At 36.8% G+C, this 17,471-nt stretch overlaps 1 protein-coding gene across 1 annotated transcript in view; it reads left to right on the top strand.

The window, feature by feature from the left end:
* The window catches only part of LOC121517527 (natural resistance-associated macrophage protein 2-like), a 28,699-nt gene extending 18,395 nt beyond the window's left edge, over positions 1 to 10,304 (top strand). The window contains exons 12-16 of the mRNA XM_041799361.1: positions 3,187 to 3,306; positions 5,217 to 5,366; positions 5,903 to 5,976; positions 6,058 to 6,211; positions 8,063 to 10,304. Coding sequence (XP_041655295.1) covers positions 3,187 to 3,306; positions 5,217 to 5,366; positions 5,903 to 5,976; positions 6,058 to 6,211; positions 8,063 to 8,170 — 606 coding nt within the window. The 3' untranslated portion in view covers positions 8,171 to 10,304. The remainder of the gene's footprint in view (positions 1 to 3,186; positions 3,307 to 5,216; positions 5,367 to 5,902; positions 5,977 to 6,057; positions 6,212 to 8,062) is intronic.
* The last annotated feature ends 7,167 nt before the right edge of the window (positions 10,305 to 17,471 follow it).

The raw sequence follows: 17,471 nt of genomic DNA, 5'->3' as shown, positions 1-17,471 counted from the left end.
AGTAAAGAATTTATGGGAAAAATTCAAATATTAGTTTAAAAAGTTGAGAATTTATGGGTAAAATTCAAAGTTTCAGATTTTGACATTAAAATCTCAAGAATTTTAAGTTTCTAAAATCATAAATTTACAACTTTTTAAAGTCACATTTAAAAGAAACCAAACCAAGAGCAGTGGTTGGATTTTCACCTTTTTTGATCTAAAAAATTCAAAGCTTTGGTTAACATATATTCATGACTTTTAAAGTTCAAAATGTCTTTTTTTTCTCATAAATTAATTTATTATTAAACTGGATAATTTTGAGTTTTTTCTTGAAAAAGTACAGACCCTCTTTATTATTATTTTTCTAGAGTGGCCCTAATACACTCTCATTATAATGGATAATTTATACATAGATCTTTTTTCATGAAAAAATGTCTGGAGGCCTGTTATGTTTGGATTTTTTCAGTGAAAACAGTTAAAACAGATGTGTATGTGTATGTGAAAGTTTCCATCAAAATTCCTAAAAAGTTTAAAAAAACAACTTCTACCTCCAAATTCCCAAATCAATCCCCCAAAATTTACACATAAATTTTCCAATTTCCTTTGAAAATGCAAAAAAAAAAAAAAACAAAAAACCGAATTTGCCGAAATTCTTCCAATACAACTCACCAAAATTTACCAAAATATTCTCTAAATTTTCATTTCAAATTCCCCAAAATATTCAAGGAGAAATGTATCCCAACAATTAATCACTTTCCTTTAAATGGATATTATGGACAAAAATCTCAAAAATTTTAATAGCAGAAATTATTACTTCGTTGAAGGAAAGCCAGTGTGTAATGTCTTCATGTGTTCATGCTGGGTCTTAGGAGGTTAATTATCAACAGTGGGGTCAGTCACTATCGCCTGTGGGCCGTTGAAATACTTAAGCTACATATTTTCAGGACTTCTGTGTGTCCATTACTAGGTTTGGTGCTAAAATGATGATTGATGAAAAACAAATGAAGGAAGCTGGTCTATTGTTTGATTCTCAGGCAGGAAAATCACACTCTCTAAAAGCCTGAAGTTGACAAAGAACGCTGCAGATTTAATCAAGACTGGACTGATCATGAATCACATTTACTTAAAGCTGACAGGTGGATTTCTGTAAAAATCAGATCAAATGTTTAGTTATTCCTGTGAAAGGTGATGCAATCACTAAAGACTAAAGATACCCTAAAACTAGGGTTGTACTCAAGACTACACTATACAAGACCAAGACTTGCCATGACCAGAGTGCGCCAAGACCAAGACAAGACCAAGACTTTTGGGGGCCGAGACCAACACGAGAGCTTTGGGGGGCCTGATTTGGCCCCCAGTTGATGATCACTGCTGTTGTGTTTAGTTCTCCCTTTAGGAGCAACAAAGCGACGACCAGAGCAAAGACGCTGAAACTCTGGATTTAGAGGATGAGAGAGCAGAGCTGGCCTTACACTGCAGTTGTAAAGAATAAAGATCTGATAGGTTGGCTTGTTTCTAACCTATCAGCTAGCTTGCCTACTTCATGCCAGATACTTTTGAGCATCCATACGTTTGCAGAAGACCACGTTGAAACAATAACAGTGCGACTCATGACCTGCAAGGAAACATTGTAATAGGTTTCGTGCAGAAAAAACGTTGTCATACGTTATCACGTACACGTAAACTAGGAAGTGCTGTGAAAGGCAGCAGTCCTGATCATATTATTGTAAACTGTTTTTGATGTGTGTGCTTTTTCCTATATTTCTGCAAGAGAAGGAAGGATATTTCTGGAAGGACACAGTGCTCTGGGACTCACTGAATGTGGGATGTGTTTGTGTTACTCTTCCGGTTTAATATGCAAAGGAATTATTGCTCTATCTCATTTGGTTGCAATTCTACCTGCGGTTAAAAATAGAAATGCACTGGGAGCGCCGGTGCTCCCGCAGGTTTAAAGGACTACAAGACAACTTACCAAACCATGAAACAAGAGAGAAGACAGGACAGATTCAATGAGAGCTCGATAGAATAAAAATCACACATGCACACTTTGGCTTATCCATGATATCATCTCCCTGCAGCCACAGACAAAATTTAAATGTAAATAGTAGAATTTTAAAACGCTTCAAAAAGGGGAGATTAATCCCAATTGATCGCAGATTAAAAAATTAACTGTGATTACAAATTTTAATTATTTGACAGCCCTAGTTATCACTAAAACTTTACGCCTAATGAATGATTTTTACATTTAGCTCTTATGTGCATTGTTTTGATTCTTTAATTTGAAAAATCCTTATGAAACCGCCAAGGAAAACTTTCTTTTGCATTTGATAGAATTAGCAAGGTAATTATAGAACTGCCTCCAGCTTCTGCACTACTCAAATGGGATAAGTGCTATAGATAATGGCTCAATGAAGGAAGAATTGTGGGAAATTCTGTGTGCTGTTGTTTGTGACAGAAGATTATTAAAAAAAAAAACAATTAAGACTTTCCCCAAAACACCATCCATCTGTCATGGTAGCTGAGATTATAGACCATAAATAAGAGTTGAATGCTTGTCACAGAAATCTGCCTTCTTCACATGAACATCCAGGTTGTATACAGTGGTTTTGTTCTGAGGCAGAAGGAGCTGGAGTGTGGAAATATCAGTATTTATATGATACACATGAAGATGATTGAATTTGAACTTGAAAACGGAGTAAAATGGGTCAGCTGGTGAGTAAATGTTTCTTTTTGTGCTCAGCTGATTGAGGGCTTATGCTGCCCTCTATTGGTTAAACATTGATGTGGAATAAATATATAAAAATGGTGAAATACTGATGCAATCTGGTGCAAAAGGACACCTGAAGGAAGAATAGCCTAAATATGAAGCACAAATGTAGAGTAATTGGGACTATGGCAGTAACAGAAATCCACTGCTTACATGCTCTGCTCCGGTATCTGTAAATGTTGTATCCTGATAGCTGGATTAATCTGAGGTTTTAAGAATATTTAATGCAAAGTTTGGAGTGTAATAATACAGCATTTTAGCCACTTTGAGAGCAATGATAGATAAATTAGAGTTTCTTGTGTACAGACTACTGTGTGCCTTGAAGATGACAAAGGAATGAGGGGAGTAGCAGTGAAAATAAAACCCAGGACAGAACTTTTCTCTCTGGTGGTCATATCCTCACTGTTATCATGTTGTTTTGTTTGTGTGTCTGTTTGCAGGGCGTGGTTCTGGGCTGTTTCTTTGGCCCTGCAGCACTCTACATTTGGGCCGTTGGGATCCTTGCAGCTGGTCAGAGCTCCACCATGACTGGAACGTACTCGGGACAGTTCGTCATGGAGGTCAGTGAGGATGGAGGGCTCATCCCTGCACAAAAACACAAACACATAAAGCACAGATAGAGTAAACCAGTGATTCTCAAACTCTTTAGCCTACAACCCCCATAATAAAGGTGCCAGAGACCAGGGACCCCCACTGTACCTGAAGGTGGCTGAACATAGCCATGAGCATAAGTCATGTGCAGACACGGCCGGATAAAGGGGAGAGCTTTCTGGGGCCTAGCCAAACAGGGGGCTCATGGAGTCAGCAAAACCATGGTTAAGCTGTGATATCCATATTTATTTTCTAATATGAATAATAACCACTTTTATCAGAGCATCAAATATCTTGTTTATTCATTGATGCCGTAGTAAACAGCCATTTTAAGAATATAAATCCTGTTTCTTTCTCAGAATTGAAATGGGTTAAAATGGCAAAAATTGGCAGAAAAGGTAGGTTAAGAGTATTTTAAAAGTATCAGAAATGTGTTAAAAGGGACAAAAATAGATAAAACTGGGGGAAAAAAGTGGCAGAAAATGGTTAAAGTTGCAAAAATGGCCATAAAAAGTGGTAAAAGGGGTTATAAGTGGCAATATTGGCTTAAAAGTGGCTTAAAGGTAGTGGTGTATTTGAATTAAAAAGTGGAAGAAATTGGTTGAAAGTGGCAAAAAAGGTTGGAAAAGGTGGTGAAATGGGATTTAAAAGTGAGGAAAAATGGTTTGAATTGGAAAAATCTGGTTAACGGAGGCAGAAAAATAGGCAGAAAGTGACAGAAACTGGTTACACTGGCAAACATGGGCATAACAAACTGAATTGTGGTCAAAATGATGAGAAATCGGGGTTAAAGGCGGTGAAAAGGGGTAAATTGTGGCAATAGTGGGTCAACAGAGGAAACAATGGGCGGAAAGTGGCAGTAAGTGGTTTAGAAGTGGCATAAACGGGCAGAAAAAGTGTTTCAAAGGGACAAAAATGGCTTTGAAGTGGAAAAATGGGCAGAGAAAGTGGTGAAATGTGATTAAAAAGTAGCAAAGATGGGATTAAAGTGGCAAAAATTGTGAGAAAAGGTGATGAAATCAGGTTAAAATGTGGCTAAACTGAGTTAAGAGGCAAAAATGGGCGCAAATTGCACAAAATTAATGTAAAGTGGAGAATAATGGTGTCAAAATTGGGTGATAAAAGTTGTTAAAAGGTGTCACAAATAAATACATTCAATATTAGAACCTAATAATAGTTTGACACACTTTTCAATATACATGCACTGATATCATCAATAAATCACAACATGGAAGGGCTCATTCTCTAGGTTTGTCAGGGGTTCAGACAAATCTGTCTGCACACCTACTTTTTACACATTTTTTAAACATTACTTAGATTTCAGCAGAAATCTCGCCATATGACCCTGTTTTATTTTCCTTTTGACTAATTTTCTGCATTTATTTTTTATAAAAATGAGTAAAATACACTGTTTGAAATCATTTAAAAATATTCTTGTTTTATTAAGGCATCTGGTGACCCCCACTCAGTGTCTCGTGATGCCCACAGGAGTCCTGACCCCCACGTTGAGAACCATTGGTGTAAACAACAAATATGATCAGGGGAAACTTTACTTGAATATTTTAGACAAATGTCTTTGGTATGATTAATATATGTAGACCTATTTTCTTTGGGTTTTGTTGACAACAAGTGAAATTCATTAATATTTTTGACAGTAATCTGTCACCTTTTATACATGTCGGTCTTGTGGCGCCTTGCCTTTTCTTGGATACAAGTTGGGGGGTTCTAGGGAAAAAGATTGGAGTTATTATTCTAGGTCATGGGCTACTTTTTGGGTAACTTTTAAATAAAACTTTTAAAAAGTCTGAAGTCCAAAGTTTTTTTAATTTGATATTACTTATCTTGATGGTCTCTCAATTATTATTTTTTTTCTCCTCAGGGTTTCTTGAACCTGCGCTGGTCCCGCTTTGCTCGGGTGTTGCTGACCCGCTCCCTCGCCATCACTCCCACCCTGCTGGTCGCCATCTTCCAGGACGTCCAGCACCTGACCGGAATGAACGACTTCCTGAACGTGCTGCAGAGTCTACAGGTCAGAGAGGAGAGGAACTGAGTCATGGAAGGATTCATATAGATATTTATCATTTTTCTTTGCTTGATTTATTTTTCTTTTAGAAAGCTTTGATCTCAAACCCCTTATTTTTATGCTTTTTTAAAGGTCATTTTTATCTGATATACAGCAATTTATTTTCTAATGATACAGTACACTACCTTATGACTAGGGCAATCAAACGACTAGAATTAGAGCTTTTCTATAAATGGAAAGTTAAGGTCTTTTTAGTTTTAGTGTCTAGTTTTAAAGGAGATTCCATACTTTATTCTGAGGAAAAGGCAAGCTTTACACAACTTGAAGAAGTGGACTTTATTTAAATTTGAAGACAAAAAGTAAGGCTCACTGGATCACCAAAGAAAGAAGACAGTACTATCAAGGGCACTAAAAGACGACATGCCAAACACTCTAATGTGTACAGAAAACATCACCAGGTTTTAGTAGCTTTAAATACATTATAATATAGAAGATTTTTCTCGTAAATAATATGAAACACATTGTCATATCTTCTCTCGCAGTTGCCCTTTGCCCTGATTCCCATCCTCACCTTCACCAGTCTTCCTTCTCTCATGGAGGAGTTTGCCAACGGACTGTAAGTTTATCTAAATCATAAAAGGACAAAACAAAGTTTAATTTAACTCCAAACAAACATTCCCTCTTCCTCTTTCTGCAGGGTGTTTAAAATCGGAGGTGGCCTGGTGATCCTGATGGTGTGTTGCATCAACATGTACTTCGTGGTGGTCTATGTGGCGGCTCTGAACAGCGTGTGGCTCTATGTGCTTTCAGCGTTCCTCTCCATAGCATACCTGACATTTGTGGGATATTTGGTAGGTAACATTAGGTCGTTTGGGAGCGGCTGTCTCTGCACATAGTCTGCTGTGGCTGAACTTTGTCCTACTGTCAACCCCTTGAGATGTGTCATCTCGTTTTTGAGGGGATCCTTAAGACAAAAAGGCACATTTGAAATATAGGTTTACAAACCATTGAACAGAGCACAAAACAAACAGAACAGTACATGACGGAAGTAACGCACAAAACAAGACAAACAACAGACCTAGAACTATCAAGTAATGATAGGCATACAAACTCAGGAGATCCTTCTTGTGGCAAATTTGACTAGAGTGGTTTATCCACTCAGTATGTGACATTCTTGGCAGTAACAATCACATTGAAGATGATAATATTTACAAGCAGAGCATGGCATGGTTAAAGTTAAGCAGGTGAAATAGCAGTGTTGTTAAAAACAAGTACAATTAATTCTGAGATAAGAGGACAGGGCATTGTTAAAGGAATGGAAGGAGGTTATAGACCTAATATTTGCAGAAAGATTGTTCCAATCTGAGGGAGCTTTGAACATAAATGCTTTCTTGGCTACCGATTTAGAAACCCCAGGGACAGAAAAAAATAGATGTGTAGTATGTCTCAGCTGACAAGTGGAGGAGAATGGTACCAAAAACTTTAAGATAGAGGGGATAATTGAGATGTATGCATTTGTAGATGAATTGTAACCAATGACACTGCCTTCTTGTTGTGGGGGAGGGTAAATTGAGCTCTTCATACATGATACAGTGGTGAGTTGTGAAGGGACAGCCAAGTATAAACCTACAGAGTTTATTGAAAATGACATTGAGGGGGAGGAGATTAGTGTTGGGAGCAACCTGGTATACAATGTCTGCATAGTCCATGATTAGTAGGATGAGTTGTTGGACTAGTTTCTTTCTTACAGAGAGAGTAAAGTAGTTTCTTGAATGGTAAAGAACACCTATGCTTCAGTTAATTTTTCTAATAATATGTTGAATATGGTGTTTGAATTTGAGTTCTGAATCCAGCCAGAGACCAAGGTATTTAGTGTGTTCAACTTTTTGTAGGGACTGACCACTGAAACATGAAACAGCACAAGTTTGATTTTTTGGTTTGGATCTTATAGACTGGGCAGTACTGAAAATCATGATATGAGATTTGTGTATTTGATGTGAGCCGGTGTTGAATGTTATTAAAATCTGATTGCAGGGCTGATTCGATTTGTTGTAGGTCTGTTTCTGTTGTGTAAATTACTCTGTCGTCTGCATAAAGTTGAATATTACACTCTGAGCAAATCAAAGGAAAGTCATTAACAAAAATAGAAAAGAGAAGTGGACCGAGAGCTGAACCTTGAGGCACGCCTCGCTGTTGAAGTGTCAGATTTATGTCCTTGGATAGCAACACACTGTTTTCAATTGTGAAGGTAGGAGCTGAACCAGAGTATTGCTTTGTGTGATAAACCAACAGAGTACAGTTTGTGTAAAAGCAAGTAGTGGTCAACCAGATCAAAAGCTTTTGTGAGGTCAATAAAAATGGCACCAGTTAGTTGATTATTGTTAGAAGCAGAGAAGACGTCATTTGTAAGCCTAAGTAGAGCATTAGTAGTGGAATTATTTGGTCTTAAACTTGCTGCTTTACATTAAAGATGCTTTTATTATAACTTCACAGTTTTAGCTTATGATGTTTATGTGCAGACTATGAAAATACAGGTTAAAAGGGCAAAAATAAAAGAACAAATCTCATAACTTTGTGAGTGTAAACCAGTAGACTTAACATGCTGAAATCACAACCACTATGTACGGATCTTACATCTCTGTGTAGAATCTGTAGAGAGTAATAATCCCCTGATACTTTCTGTCTGCCTCTCTCTGCTGCAGGTGTGGTTGTGTCTGATTGCTCAGGGAGTTTCCTGGTTGGATCCGAGCGCAAGGAAAGGGAATGACACGTCCGTCCTGATCCAGCAGGAGCCGGAGTTTGACTCCTGAATCAGACATTGGTTTGAGTGGACACTTCATCGTAGAGGTGCAGCTGTGAGCAAACAGACTGACAGACTTTAAAAGCACATAAAGAGGGGGTTCATTTAACTGAAAACAGACTGACTGTGGCGCTGGCTGCTCTGAATGTTAAAGCTAAACTTGAGGTGGAGCAAAGAGAGATTAAGAGGAAAGCTGTTTTAATGTCCCAAAGTGTGATATCCTGCATCAGTCCAACAGTCTTTACCTGTGCAGGCATTGCAGGTAAATGGTACCTGGTGAGACAGGTGCATGTCTACATGTGAAGGTTATATTTTCAGAACCACAATACTACATTATTTGCACAAGTTCTTAAAAAAAAAAAAAGATTTTTCAGTCATAGTCAGTGTTTCTCGTCCAACGTGACTGGAGATGTGTGACCTGCCCTGCCCTGCTACTTTAGCAATTTCCGTACAAATACAGTTAGCAATCAGACTGTAAGATAAGATAACATAAGATAAGATGTTTTTAAATTATGCACCACGGAAGGAAATGTAGATGTTAAAACAGCTCATAATAGAGGACAAAGGTGGGACAATGATGGGCTAGTATTTGGATTATGGAGTCATTTTTGTTGCATAACTATTTGCAAATGCATACCAAGATCTGTACACCAATCTGCAATTGCATGGATAGATTTGCACATGCGTGCACCAATCCACAAATGTGTGCACAGATCTGCAAATGAGTGCAAAGATCCACAAATGCATGCACAATCTTGCAGATATGTAGGACAGATTGTAATTGTGGTCTTTTTTTGCTTTAAGATCTCGAAATACTCACAAGACATAAATTCTATCTAATCTGCTGCCTGCCTCAGCATTGATTACCGGTCCATGTGATGCATATTCTATGAGGCGGGCAGCCAGCCTTGCCTGTGAGCCTGCACTAAGGGAAAAAAACCCAGAGCTTTTACACTTAACAGATGTGGTCCTTTGTGGCTGAAGTGTTGCTAAATTCACGTGAGTATGACAGCCAACTGACTCATTTCAGTTGTAATTGCTGTCTTATGAGTATTTTGACATCTTAAAACAAAAGAAGATGGAGTTTTCCGAACCAAAATAAACTCAGTCCACAATTACAAACTGGTCTACACATTTTCAGATTTGTGCATGCATGGATCTTTGTAAAAATTTGCACATCTTTTAACATATTTGCACACATGTCTGCACACACTTGTGATTTTGAGCACACATTTGCAAATCTATCTACATATTTTCAGATTTTGTACAGATCTGTGTACGCATTTGCAAATAGTTTTGCAGCAATAATAGATCCATATGGGATCACGTCCTATGTACAAAGTCTACAGTCATAAAAGTCCAAAAAATACATCTGAAAAAATAGAGGAAAAAGTTAAATGAAAATCTAAACAGGTTTTTGATCAGAACAATTGCACATTTTTTTTAAAATCACTTAAATGTTGCAGATGGTGAAAGGGGAGCCCATTTAGATTGATTTAGATAGGGGGTGTCTAAACTTTTTCCAATGAGAGCCACATACATTTTCAGGATTTTGGGGGACTAATCAGATTTCAGGGGGCCCTGTTCAGCCCTGGCTACTACAGGCTCTGTCCCTGAATTGTTATAGTTAGGCAATTGCCTGGGGCCCTGGACTACTAGGGGCCCCATGGACACACAGTTTAATTAAACCAAATTAATTATCTTCCTGTGGTTCCATTTCCTGTTTGAACCATTTTGACAGAAAAAGATTAAAAAAAACAGAGCAATTTTTCCATTTTTTTGCTTCTGAACAAAACAAAAAGGAAAAGAAGTGATTTTTTAAATTTCAGTCACAAAAATGGAAAAACAGGAACATTTTTTGTTTTTTTATCAATTCTGCTATTTTGTTCTCTTGTTTTATTGATATACTTGAGGAAAAGGAAATCATGTGACTCAATGGGGAAGGTGAGCATTTCAAAATAAAAGCCCTCATGTCAAAATTAAAGCCTATTCAAAGCCATCCACAGTGTTTTACAGTATAATAGGTGTGTTAGCGTTATACAGTATTTTAAAAATAATGTAAATAGCAAAATTACTTGTGAATTAAAAATTTATATGAATATGAGGAGACATGTAATATGAATAAATAAGTCTGGACTGACGTAGGTATTCCATGTACACAACAAGAGTTAAAATTTTATTAAATTTTTTAGGTAGAAATGTTTAATTGTAAATGTGTGTACTATATTAAAAAATACATTTTCTGGATTTCTGAGGCTGGTTTCAAACAGGAAATGTCAGAAAATACACTGGCCATTTGGCTGGTTGCGGGGGCAAATTTCTCATACTGGTTATCTAAAACAAAGATAAAGATTTATTTAAAAAAAAGAGTTTTTAGGAAAATAAACTACTAGCTAATAAAGGTATAAAAAAATAAAATTAACTTTTGCAGATTACTCCCTTCCCAGTGGGGTGGAAACATGGTGAGGCTAAGCATTGGTTTCGCTACAGGTGAACTGTAATGGGGAAGCGCTGCACTTCGGTGCCAACGGATGCACTGACAGTCTCACCCATGGTCGCACTGGATGACTGGAAGTCATGGCAGAGGGTGAATATTCCTCTATTCCTCCCAGCATTGTGAGCATTCTTGCTACAGTTTGCTGTCTTTCTCTCTGTTATGCTCTGACTCGTCTCCTTGACCAGGTGTGCATCTTTCAAACTCTATAAACTCCAAAACTTTAAATAGAAACACACCCAAAATGCTGCTGGGATTGAAGTTACTCATGTCCGCCTTCTCCTGGCGTAAAGTGGTAACAGCGCGGACCTCCACCATTAGCCCTGTCTCCCAATAGTAAAGAATCCTTTTAAAAATTCCTGGATCCAGACAGTGATCCGGATCACTCTCAAAATCTAATCAGTTCTTCCTTATGCCATATCTGACATTTCCTGAAAATTTCATCAAAATCCGTCCATAACTTTTTGAGTAATGTTACTTACAAACAGACTAACTAACAAACCCACCTGATCACATAGCCTCTTTGGCGGAGGTAATACTCATTTTTGGGTGATTTTATGGCTTTATTTAGAGAGGAAGACAGTGGATAGAGTCAGAAACGGGAGAGATAAAGGGCTGCAGACTGGACTTAATTATTCTGGACATCCCAGAATAAATTTGTAAATTAATGCCAATTTTTTAGAATAAGCAACATGCCTGTGTTTAGCCACAGGGCCTTTGAGGCAGCTGTAATTGCACTAGAATAATGTGTTTGCTACTGACAAACTCTAGAACAAACAACAGCTTTTACCTGTTGGCATCTCAGTTATACCAACCTTCTACTTATTTATTATATTTCTTTTGTTATTAACTTGATCTAGGTAAGTGTTCTTAATACTATCTAAAGTGCATAATTCTCTTGGAAATTTGCACATTTATTCAACATTTATTGACCAATTCTAGAATACTTATTTCATATATGTACTGTTTTATCTTATTATTGTTTATTTTTTTCTGACCCTCCACTCATGCTAAAATGGTTTAGGCTCAGACCTGAGAGAGGGAGGGAGGGAAAGAGATTGACAGCGTATTTCTTCATGTACCCTATGATTGCAAAGATTAAAATCAATAAGAAATAACGGTAAAAAAGAGAACAAACAACAAGATTAAACTGCTTCTGTAGCACAATGTCAGTTTAAAAGTTTTTAAGTTTCATGAGTACAAAAAATTAGAGTTGCCTGGGAAATTTTTCACATTCAGATACACCTTGTTGCTTTCCTTATTAGACTGAATTCAACTTTTATTTTTGCAGATCCCTTCAAAATCAGCCTGTTCTTTCTCCTTTTGCCACAGGGTGGCAGTGCAGGCCACAGAGCAGCCTCCACAGATACAGCAGAAGCCTCCAACACCAGAGCTGAACAACATAACACATTAAATAACATGGTGTGTTACATCATGTTTGTGTGTTGCTGCTGCGTGGACACAGCAGATTTAATGTGTTTGAACATAAAGGCTGAAATAAGCAGCAGTGACAGAGTTTGGCAGCATGTATGTTTGAATGCTGTTTGTCATGCCTGTGGTGCTGGTATGTCTGCAACTGTTGTGTAACCAGGAGTAAAAAAGCACTGCTGGTTTCAGTGTTGCTCAAATTCCAGACCTGAAGTGGCTCAGCCTCTGAAAGCTGAGGAGAGGCGGATGGACAGGTTTTTCTTTGCATTGTGGCGGGGAACTTTTTTTTTCTCTCTCTGCCTGCCTGTCATGAAGGGAGAGTTATGTAAGAGGGGAGAGTCTTCCCACCGCCCCTCTCTGTTTTTGTTTTTCTCAATGAGCCAATGTCTCCCTGCCTAGGCCTCACAGCCTGTCCAGTAGGCCCCTTTCCTGGAAACACAGCCTAGCAGAGGCCACTCAGGGGCAGGCCTGCGAGGTGGGAGGGGAGGGGGGGGGGCTCTTCCAGCAAATCACATGACTGTAGACCCTACAGTCCCAGCCCTACATGAGGCTCAGATGCTGCAAGAACATTTCAACAGCTAGTTTGACACCAACATGAGTGGATGTGGCAAATGCATGGCAGAGTGCATGAGGCTGTAAGTAGACGCTCCCAGGTGTGAAAGGTAGAAATAGGAACACACCTGATGGATGCAGCGTTTGTGTGTAAATGTGAGAGCGTTAATGTGTTGATATGAATGTTTTTGTGCTCTACATTTCTGCAGTGTTAGTTGAAGGTTTCTGTTGAGAATATTTCATAATCTTCTATTTCTGATGTTTGTATATAAAGATAATGCTATTAGCCATTTTAACATTGTTTTATTCGCTTATTTGTGACAATAGATCTATCATGATACCCATCCTTTAATATGTGATACTCTGCTGGTCATAATTTGCTAATTTTGATGTCTGTTTCCATACCAGAGTTTCTAAAATAGGTGCTGTAGGCAACCACTGTTGGGTAACTTTATAGCAGAAGTTGCAGGCAAACTCCTGCAATTGTACAAAAGCACTGGCGGTTTTTTCGATGCTGCAAACTTGTTGCTGATGTTTTAATCTGTGGAAACAGTGCACCTAGTAGCAGGTAATTTCTTGATGCAAGGAAATGCAAGGAAATGCACGGTCTGAATTGCACAAAAACTGCAGGAAAATCTGCTTTTTTATTGCAGTTTTTAGAGGATTAACTCAACTGGCTTGTGAAACAGACCTATACCAACAAATAGGGTTGTCCTAATGCATAGTGGCATAATGCATAATACTCTTTGCTACTTTACTGCTCATAATGTGCCAGTATTGATATCTGTTTCCATGCCATAGCATCTGAAATAGACTTACGGCGACCAATTTTCTGATTTTTCTGTTTTAAATGAGCAGAAGTCGCTGACAAAGTCCTGCATCCTGCATTATTGTGCATAAACATTGACAATATTTCAGCACTTTTAACTTGCAGATGATGTTTTATGCTATGGAAGCAAAACAGAAATCCATGCACCCGATACGGGGTGATTTCTTGTTGTCTTTTTTAAAAAATAGAAGAAAATTCACACTGTCTAGACTCCATAGACTGTTGGTGAAAGTTTCTGTTTGATTGCAGTTTTTGAGCGTTCATTCCACTTTAACTCAACAGACTTGTGAAACAGATGTAAATGTAGTTTTTTGATACTTTTAGTCAGTAAAATCATAGATGTCCTTTTAGAAAAACGCATGACTATGTAGGGAAGTATTAAAATATTGCCAACTTTTAATCTAAATGTCACAAGACTAAGCTGCTAAACATTTCTGGGCTTTGTCAAAAATAATGTTTTTAGCTTTTTTAACATTGCTCTGTTTGAATATTTGTGAATGAAGTTGCCAGAGTTTTACACTTTCTTACATTACTAGTGACTTTTTGCCAATTACGACATGTTTCCCACGTCAGAGGAAGCCACGACTTCTATTGCTAGTATCAGGGAAACTCCTGAATACTTTCATAATTGTACAAAAACATTGAGAGTGTTTTGACGCTGTTAACTTGTAGCTGATGTTTTGTACTCTGGGCACAAAACAGAAATCCAGTGCATCCAAAATGTGGCAATTTCAGCTTTCATTTATCAAAACATTACAGGGAAATGCAAACTTTCTAAATTGCACAACTGTGGGATTAAGTTCTTTTTAATTAATCTGACTGGTCAAACAGATGTAGTTTGGTACTTTTTGATACTATAACCCATTAAAATAGCAGAATCTTTTTTAAAAAAAAACTTGCTCATAAATATTAAAGAATCATTAATTTTGCCAACCTTTAAAGTAAATGGCAACATGTCACAAGACCAAGCCACTGAATATTTCTTTATCTTTTTTTCTGAAGTTTGTACATAAGAATTATGTTTTTAATTATTTTGACATTGCTGTAGTTGAATTTTTGTGACAAGCAGAGTTTTATCAGTCCATTTTGACATTTCCATTCAATAGAAATTAAATTAGATGTTGAAATCAACCAATATCAGCTAATTTTTTCTCATTGTTTATCAGGAATTGCTGGAAAACTCCTGCAAAAACACTGACAATGCCATTAATTTGTAGCTGAGGTTTTCATATTGTCTAGAATGAAAATGTAAATCCAGTGTATCTGGTCATTCTTTCTTGTCAGTTATCAAAAAAAATACAACAAACCTCCTGCACAGTCTGAACTGCACTAAGACTGTGAGCAAACACTTTTTTTGTTTGATTGTAATTTTTTTGAATCATTCCACTACAACTCAACTGACTTGTTAAACAGACGTCGTCTTTTTTAGCTTACGTCTATTTTGAAGTACACTGACAGACTGAACAGTGAAAGGTTTTAAAAATTGAGTTGAGTCGACTTAAAAATCCTAATTAACTATTTCAGCTCTGCTTGTCTGAGTTGATCAAACACTTTTTTAGTTTTACGTAAGCAGTATGCAGTCACTCTGAGTATTTTTTCCCAAAGTACTTAATTTATTTGACAGTCATCCCCCGATCTGCATAGCTTTCCCAGAATGCCTTGGGGCTTCAGACACTTTTGCACCATGCATGAAGTTACTCACTCGGTTAGAGAAGTCCTGCCTGTGGGGAACAACCAGCATAGCAAAGATGGTGGTGTGAACTCTGTGGGAGAGAACTTTTTGGATCAAAGTGCACCTTTCAGTCTTTGTAACTTGTAGTCAGTCAGATTAGCTTAGTGGTGGCATGATTATTCAAAATTAAAGAATGTAAAAGAGGTAAGGTAAAATTGCAGGGGATAAATTATGTATTTTAACTTGAGTCATAATAAGAAAAATATGTGATCAGTTATGACAAATATTGAGACTATTTTCAACTTGTTCAGTTTTACAGTGTATTAGTCATTTAAATGATATAAATTCTATCATTTATATCAAACACAGAAACAGCCTGAAGTATCATAAATGCTGCTAACTTAAAATGAAAGTGGTGAGACCATGCCACTGAATATTTCTTCATCTTCTGTTTCTTTTGCCATTTTAGCATAGTTTGATTTGAATGTTTATGACACAGGTTTATTATGATACCAGAGTTTTACACTCTGATGTAATTGCAGTAATAACCTCATAACTGGTAGCTTTTGGACACATTCCTCTCCAACACGACTGTCTTATAGAATAGAGGCAGTTTCTGAAGATCGTTGCTAGTGCAACGATTTGGTAAATATCAGAGATTGTGATCTTACTGGTCTTTATTGCTATTTGCGATTACGACATTTTACTTATATGTTATCATGCTTGGTTATCAATGAAAATGCAGAGAAAATGATGGTTTTTAAGTGTTTTAACCAACTGAAACTTTACAAAGTAGCATTAACAAATGAAACTATTTTTACAGTACTGCTGCTAAAATACCTTAACCCCTTAAAGCCTGTTGTATTATATTTGATACATACTTTCATGATACCTCTATCTAATCAAAATGATCATAAAGGACTGAAAAAAAAACCCTTTGAATACAATCTAATAAGTGGATTATCAGTTACCAAAAACACCTAATGTAGTATAAAAACTATATATATATATATATATATATATGTTAAATTTTATGGAAATTTAGATTTTGTTGGAGTTAGAAAGTGAAATAAACAGTTCAGTTCCAAAAAATGAGAATTTTCTGGCTATAATTTGTGTTTTCAGGCTTTAAAGGGTTAATATTTTCCAAAGAATGTTTCCCATAAAAATAAAGCTATTTCTACAAAGTGCAATAGTGGCAGTGTTGTAAACATACAGGCCTTTCAGTTGCCATTTTTGTAAAACTGTAAAGTACTGCATATTACAAGGATAATCGCATGGATGTGGTTATGTAATTGCACAGCTTGACGATGCAGGTGAAACTGATTAGATTGATTGTGCAGCACTCTTTGTTACCTTTACCAGTCATTAAAAAAACAGAAATGTAATCGTTTTAAAACATGTGACTAAAATATATTTAAATATCGTAAATACTGCCCATCTTGAATGTGGGTGGAGACATGTCACAAGAGCAAGCTGCTGATTTTTCCACAAAAGTACCCATGGTGCATTTGTGTTTGTGTAGGTTGAATATGTCTGTTTTCATGCTGTATATGTATATGTGTATTTTCCCAATGTCTGTGACTGTGCAGTTAAACTTCATGGACGATTTGAAGAGTTTGTAGAGAATATTTCCAATTTCACTTCAATTCAAATCTCTTTATTGGCATGGAAATCAGTCACTTTCATTGCCAAAGCAAATCACAATTTCAAAGATTCACAGATGTACAAACTCAAAGATTCAAATTCAGAGATGTCAGAGTGTTGTTTGGGAGGAGACCGAATGCTTGTGATCATGCTTCTAATCTTCTGTCGCTGATGTTTTATGTATTGATTTTAACATTGTTCCATTTGAATGTTAGCCACAAATAGATTTATGATGATGCCAGAGTTTATACTCAAATACACTATTAATGATACTGAGCCAATCATGATGTATGTTTCCACACAATAGAAGTCCTGGGCAGCCAATCTGTGGTATTTTTTTTGTTTTTTGCTAGTGTAAATTGCAGGCAAACATTTCATGTACTGTCATAAATGAACACAAACATTGACAGCATTTGAGCCCTGTTAATTGGTAGATGATGTATGTATATATTAATATATATAAAATCGTAATCTCTGCAAAAAACATAACAGGAAATGTTTTGTTTTCAGTTATAAAAAAATTGCAAGAAAACTTGTGCATATTGTCTCAATTGCACAAATATTGTGGGTGAACGGTTACCGTGCAATGAGTATAGCTTGGCCAGATTCCATGTCTGTTATGTGAAATATATACCATGCAATGGACATATGAAACAGTCTTCCTGCGTGTCAGGTTAGGCAAACATATT

Source organism: Cheilinus undulatus, linkage group 11, assembly GCF_018320785.1.
Source record: "Cheilinus undulatus linkage group 11, ASM1832078v1, whole genome shotgun sequence".
Lineage (NCBI taxonomy): Eukaryota > Metazoa > Chordata > Actinopteri > Labriformes > Labridae > Cheilinus > Cheilinus undulatus.
Note: the sequence above shows the minus strand (reverse complement) of the source record. Positions and strands in the feature narration are given on the sequence as shown.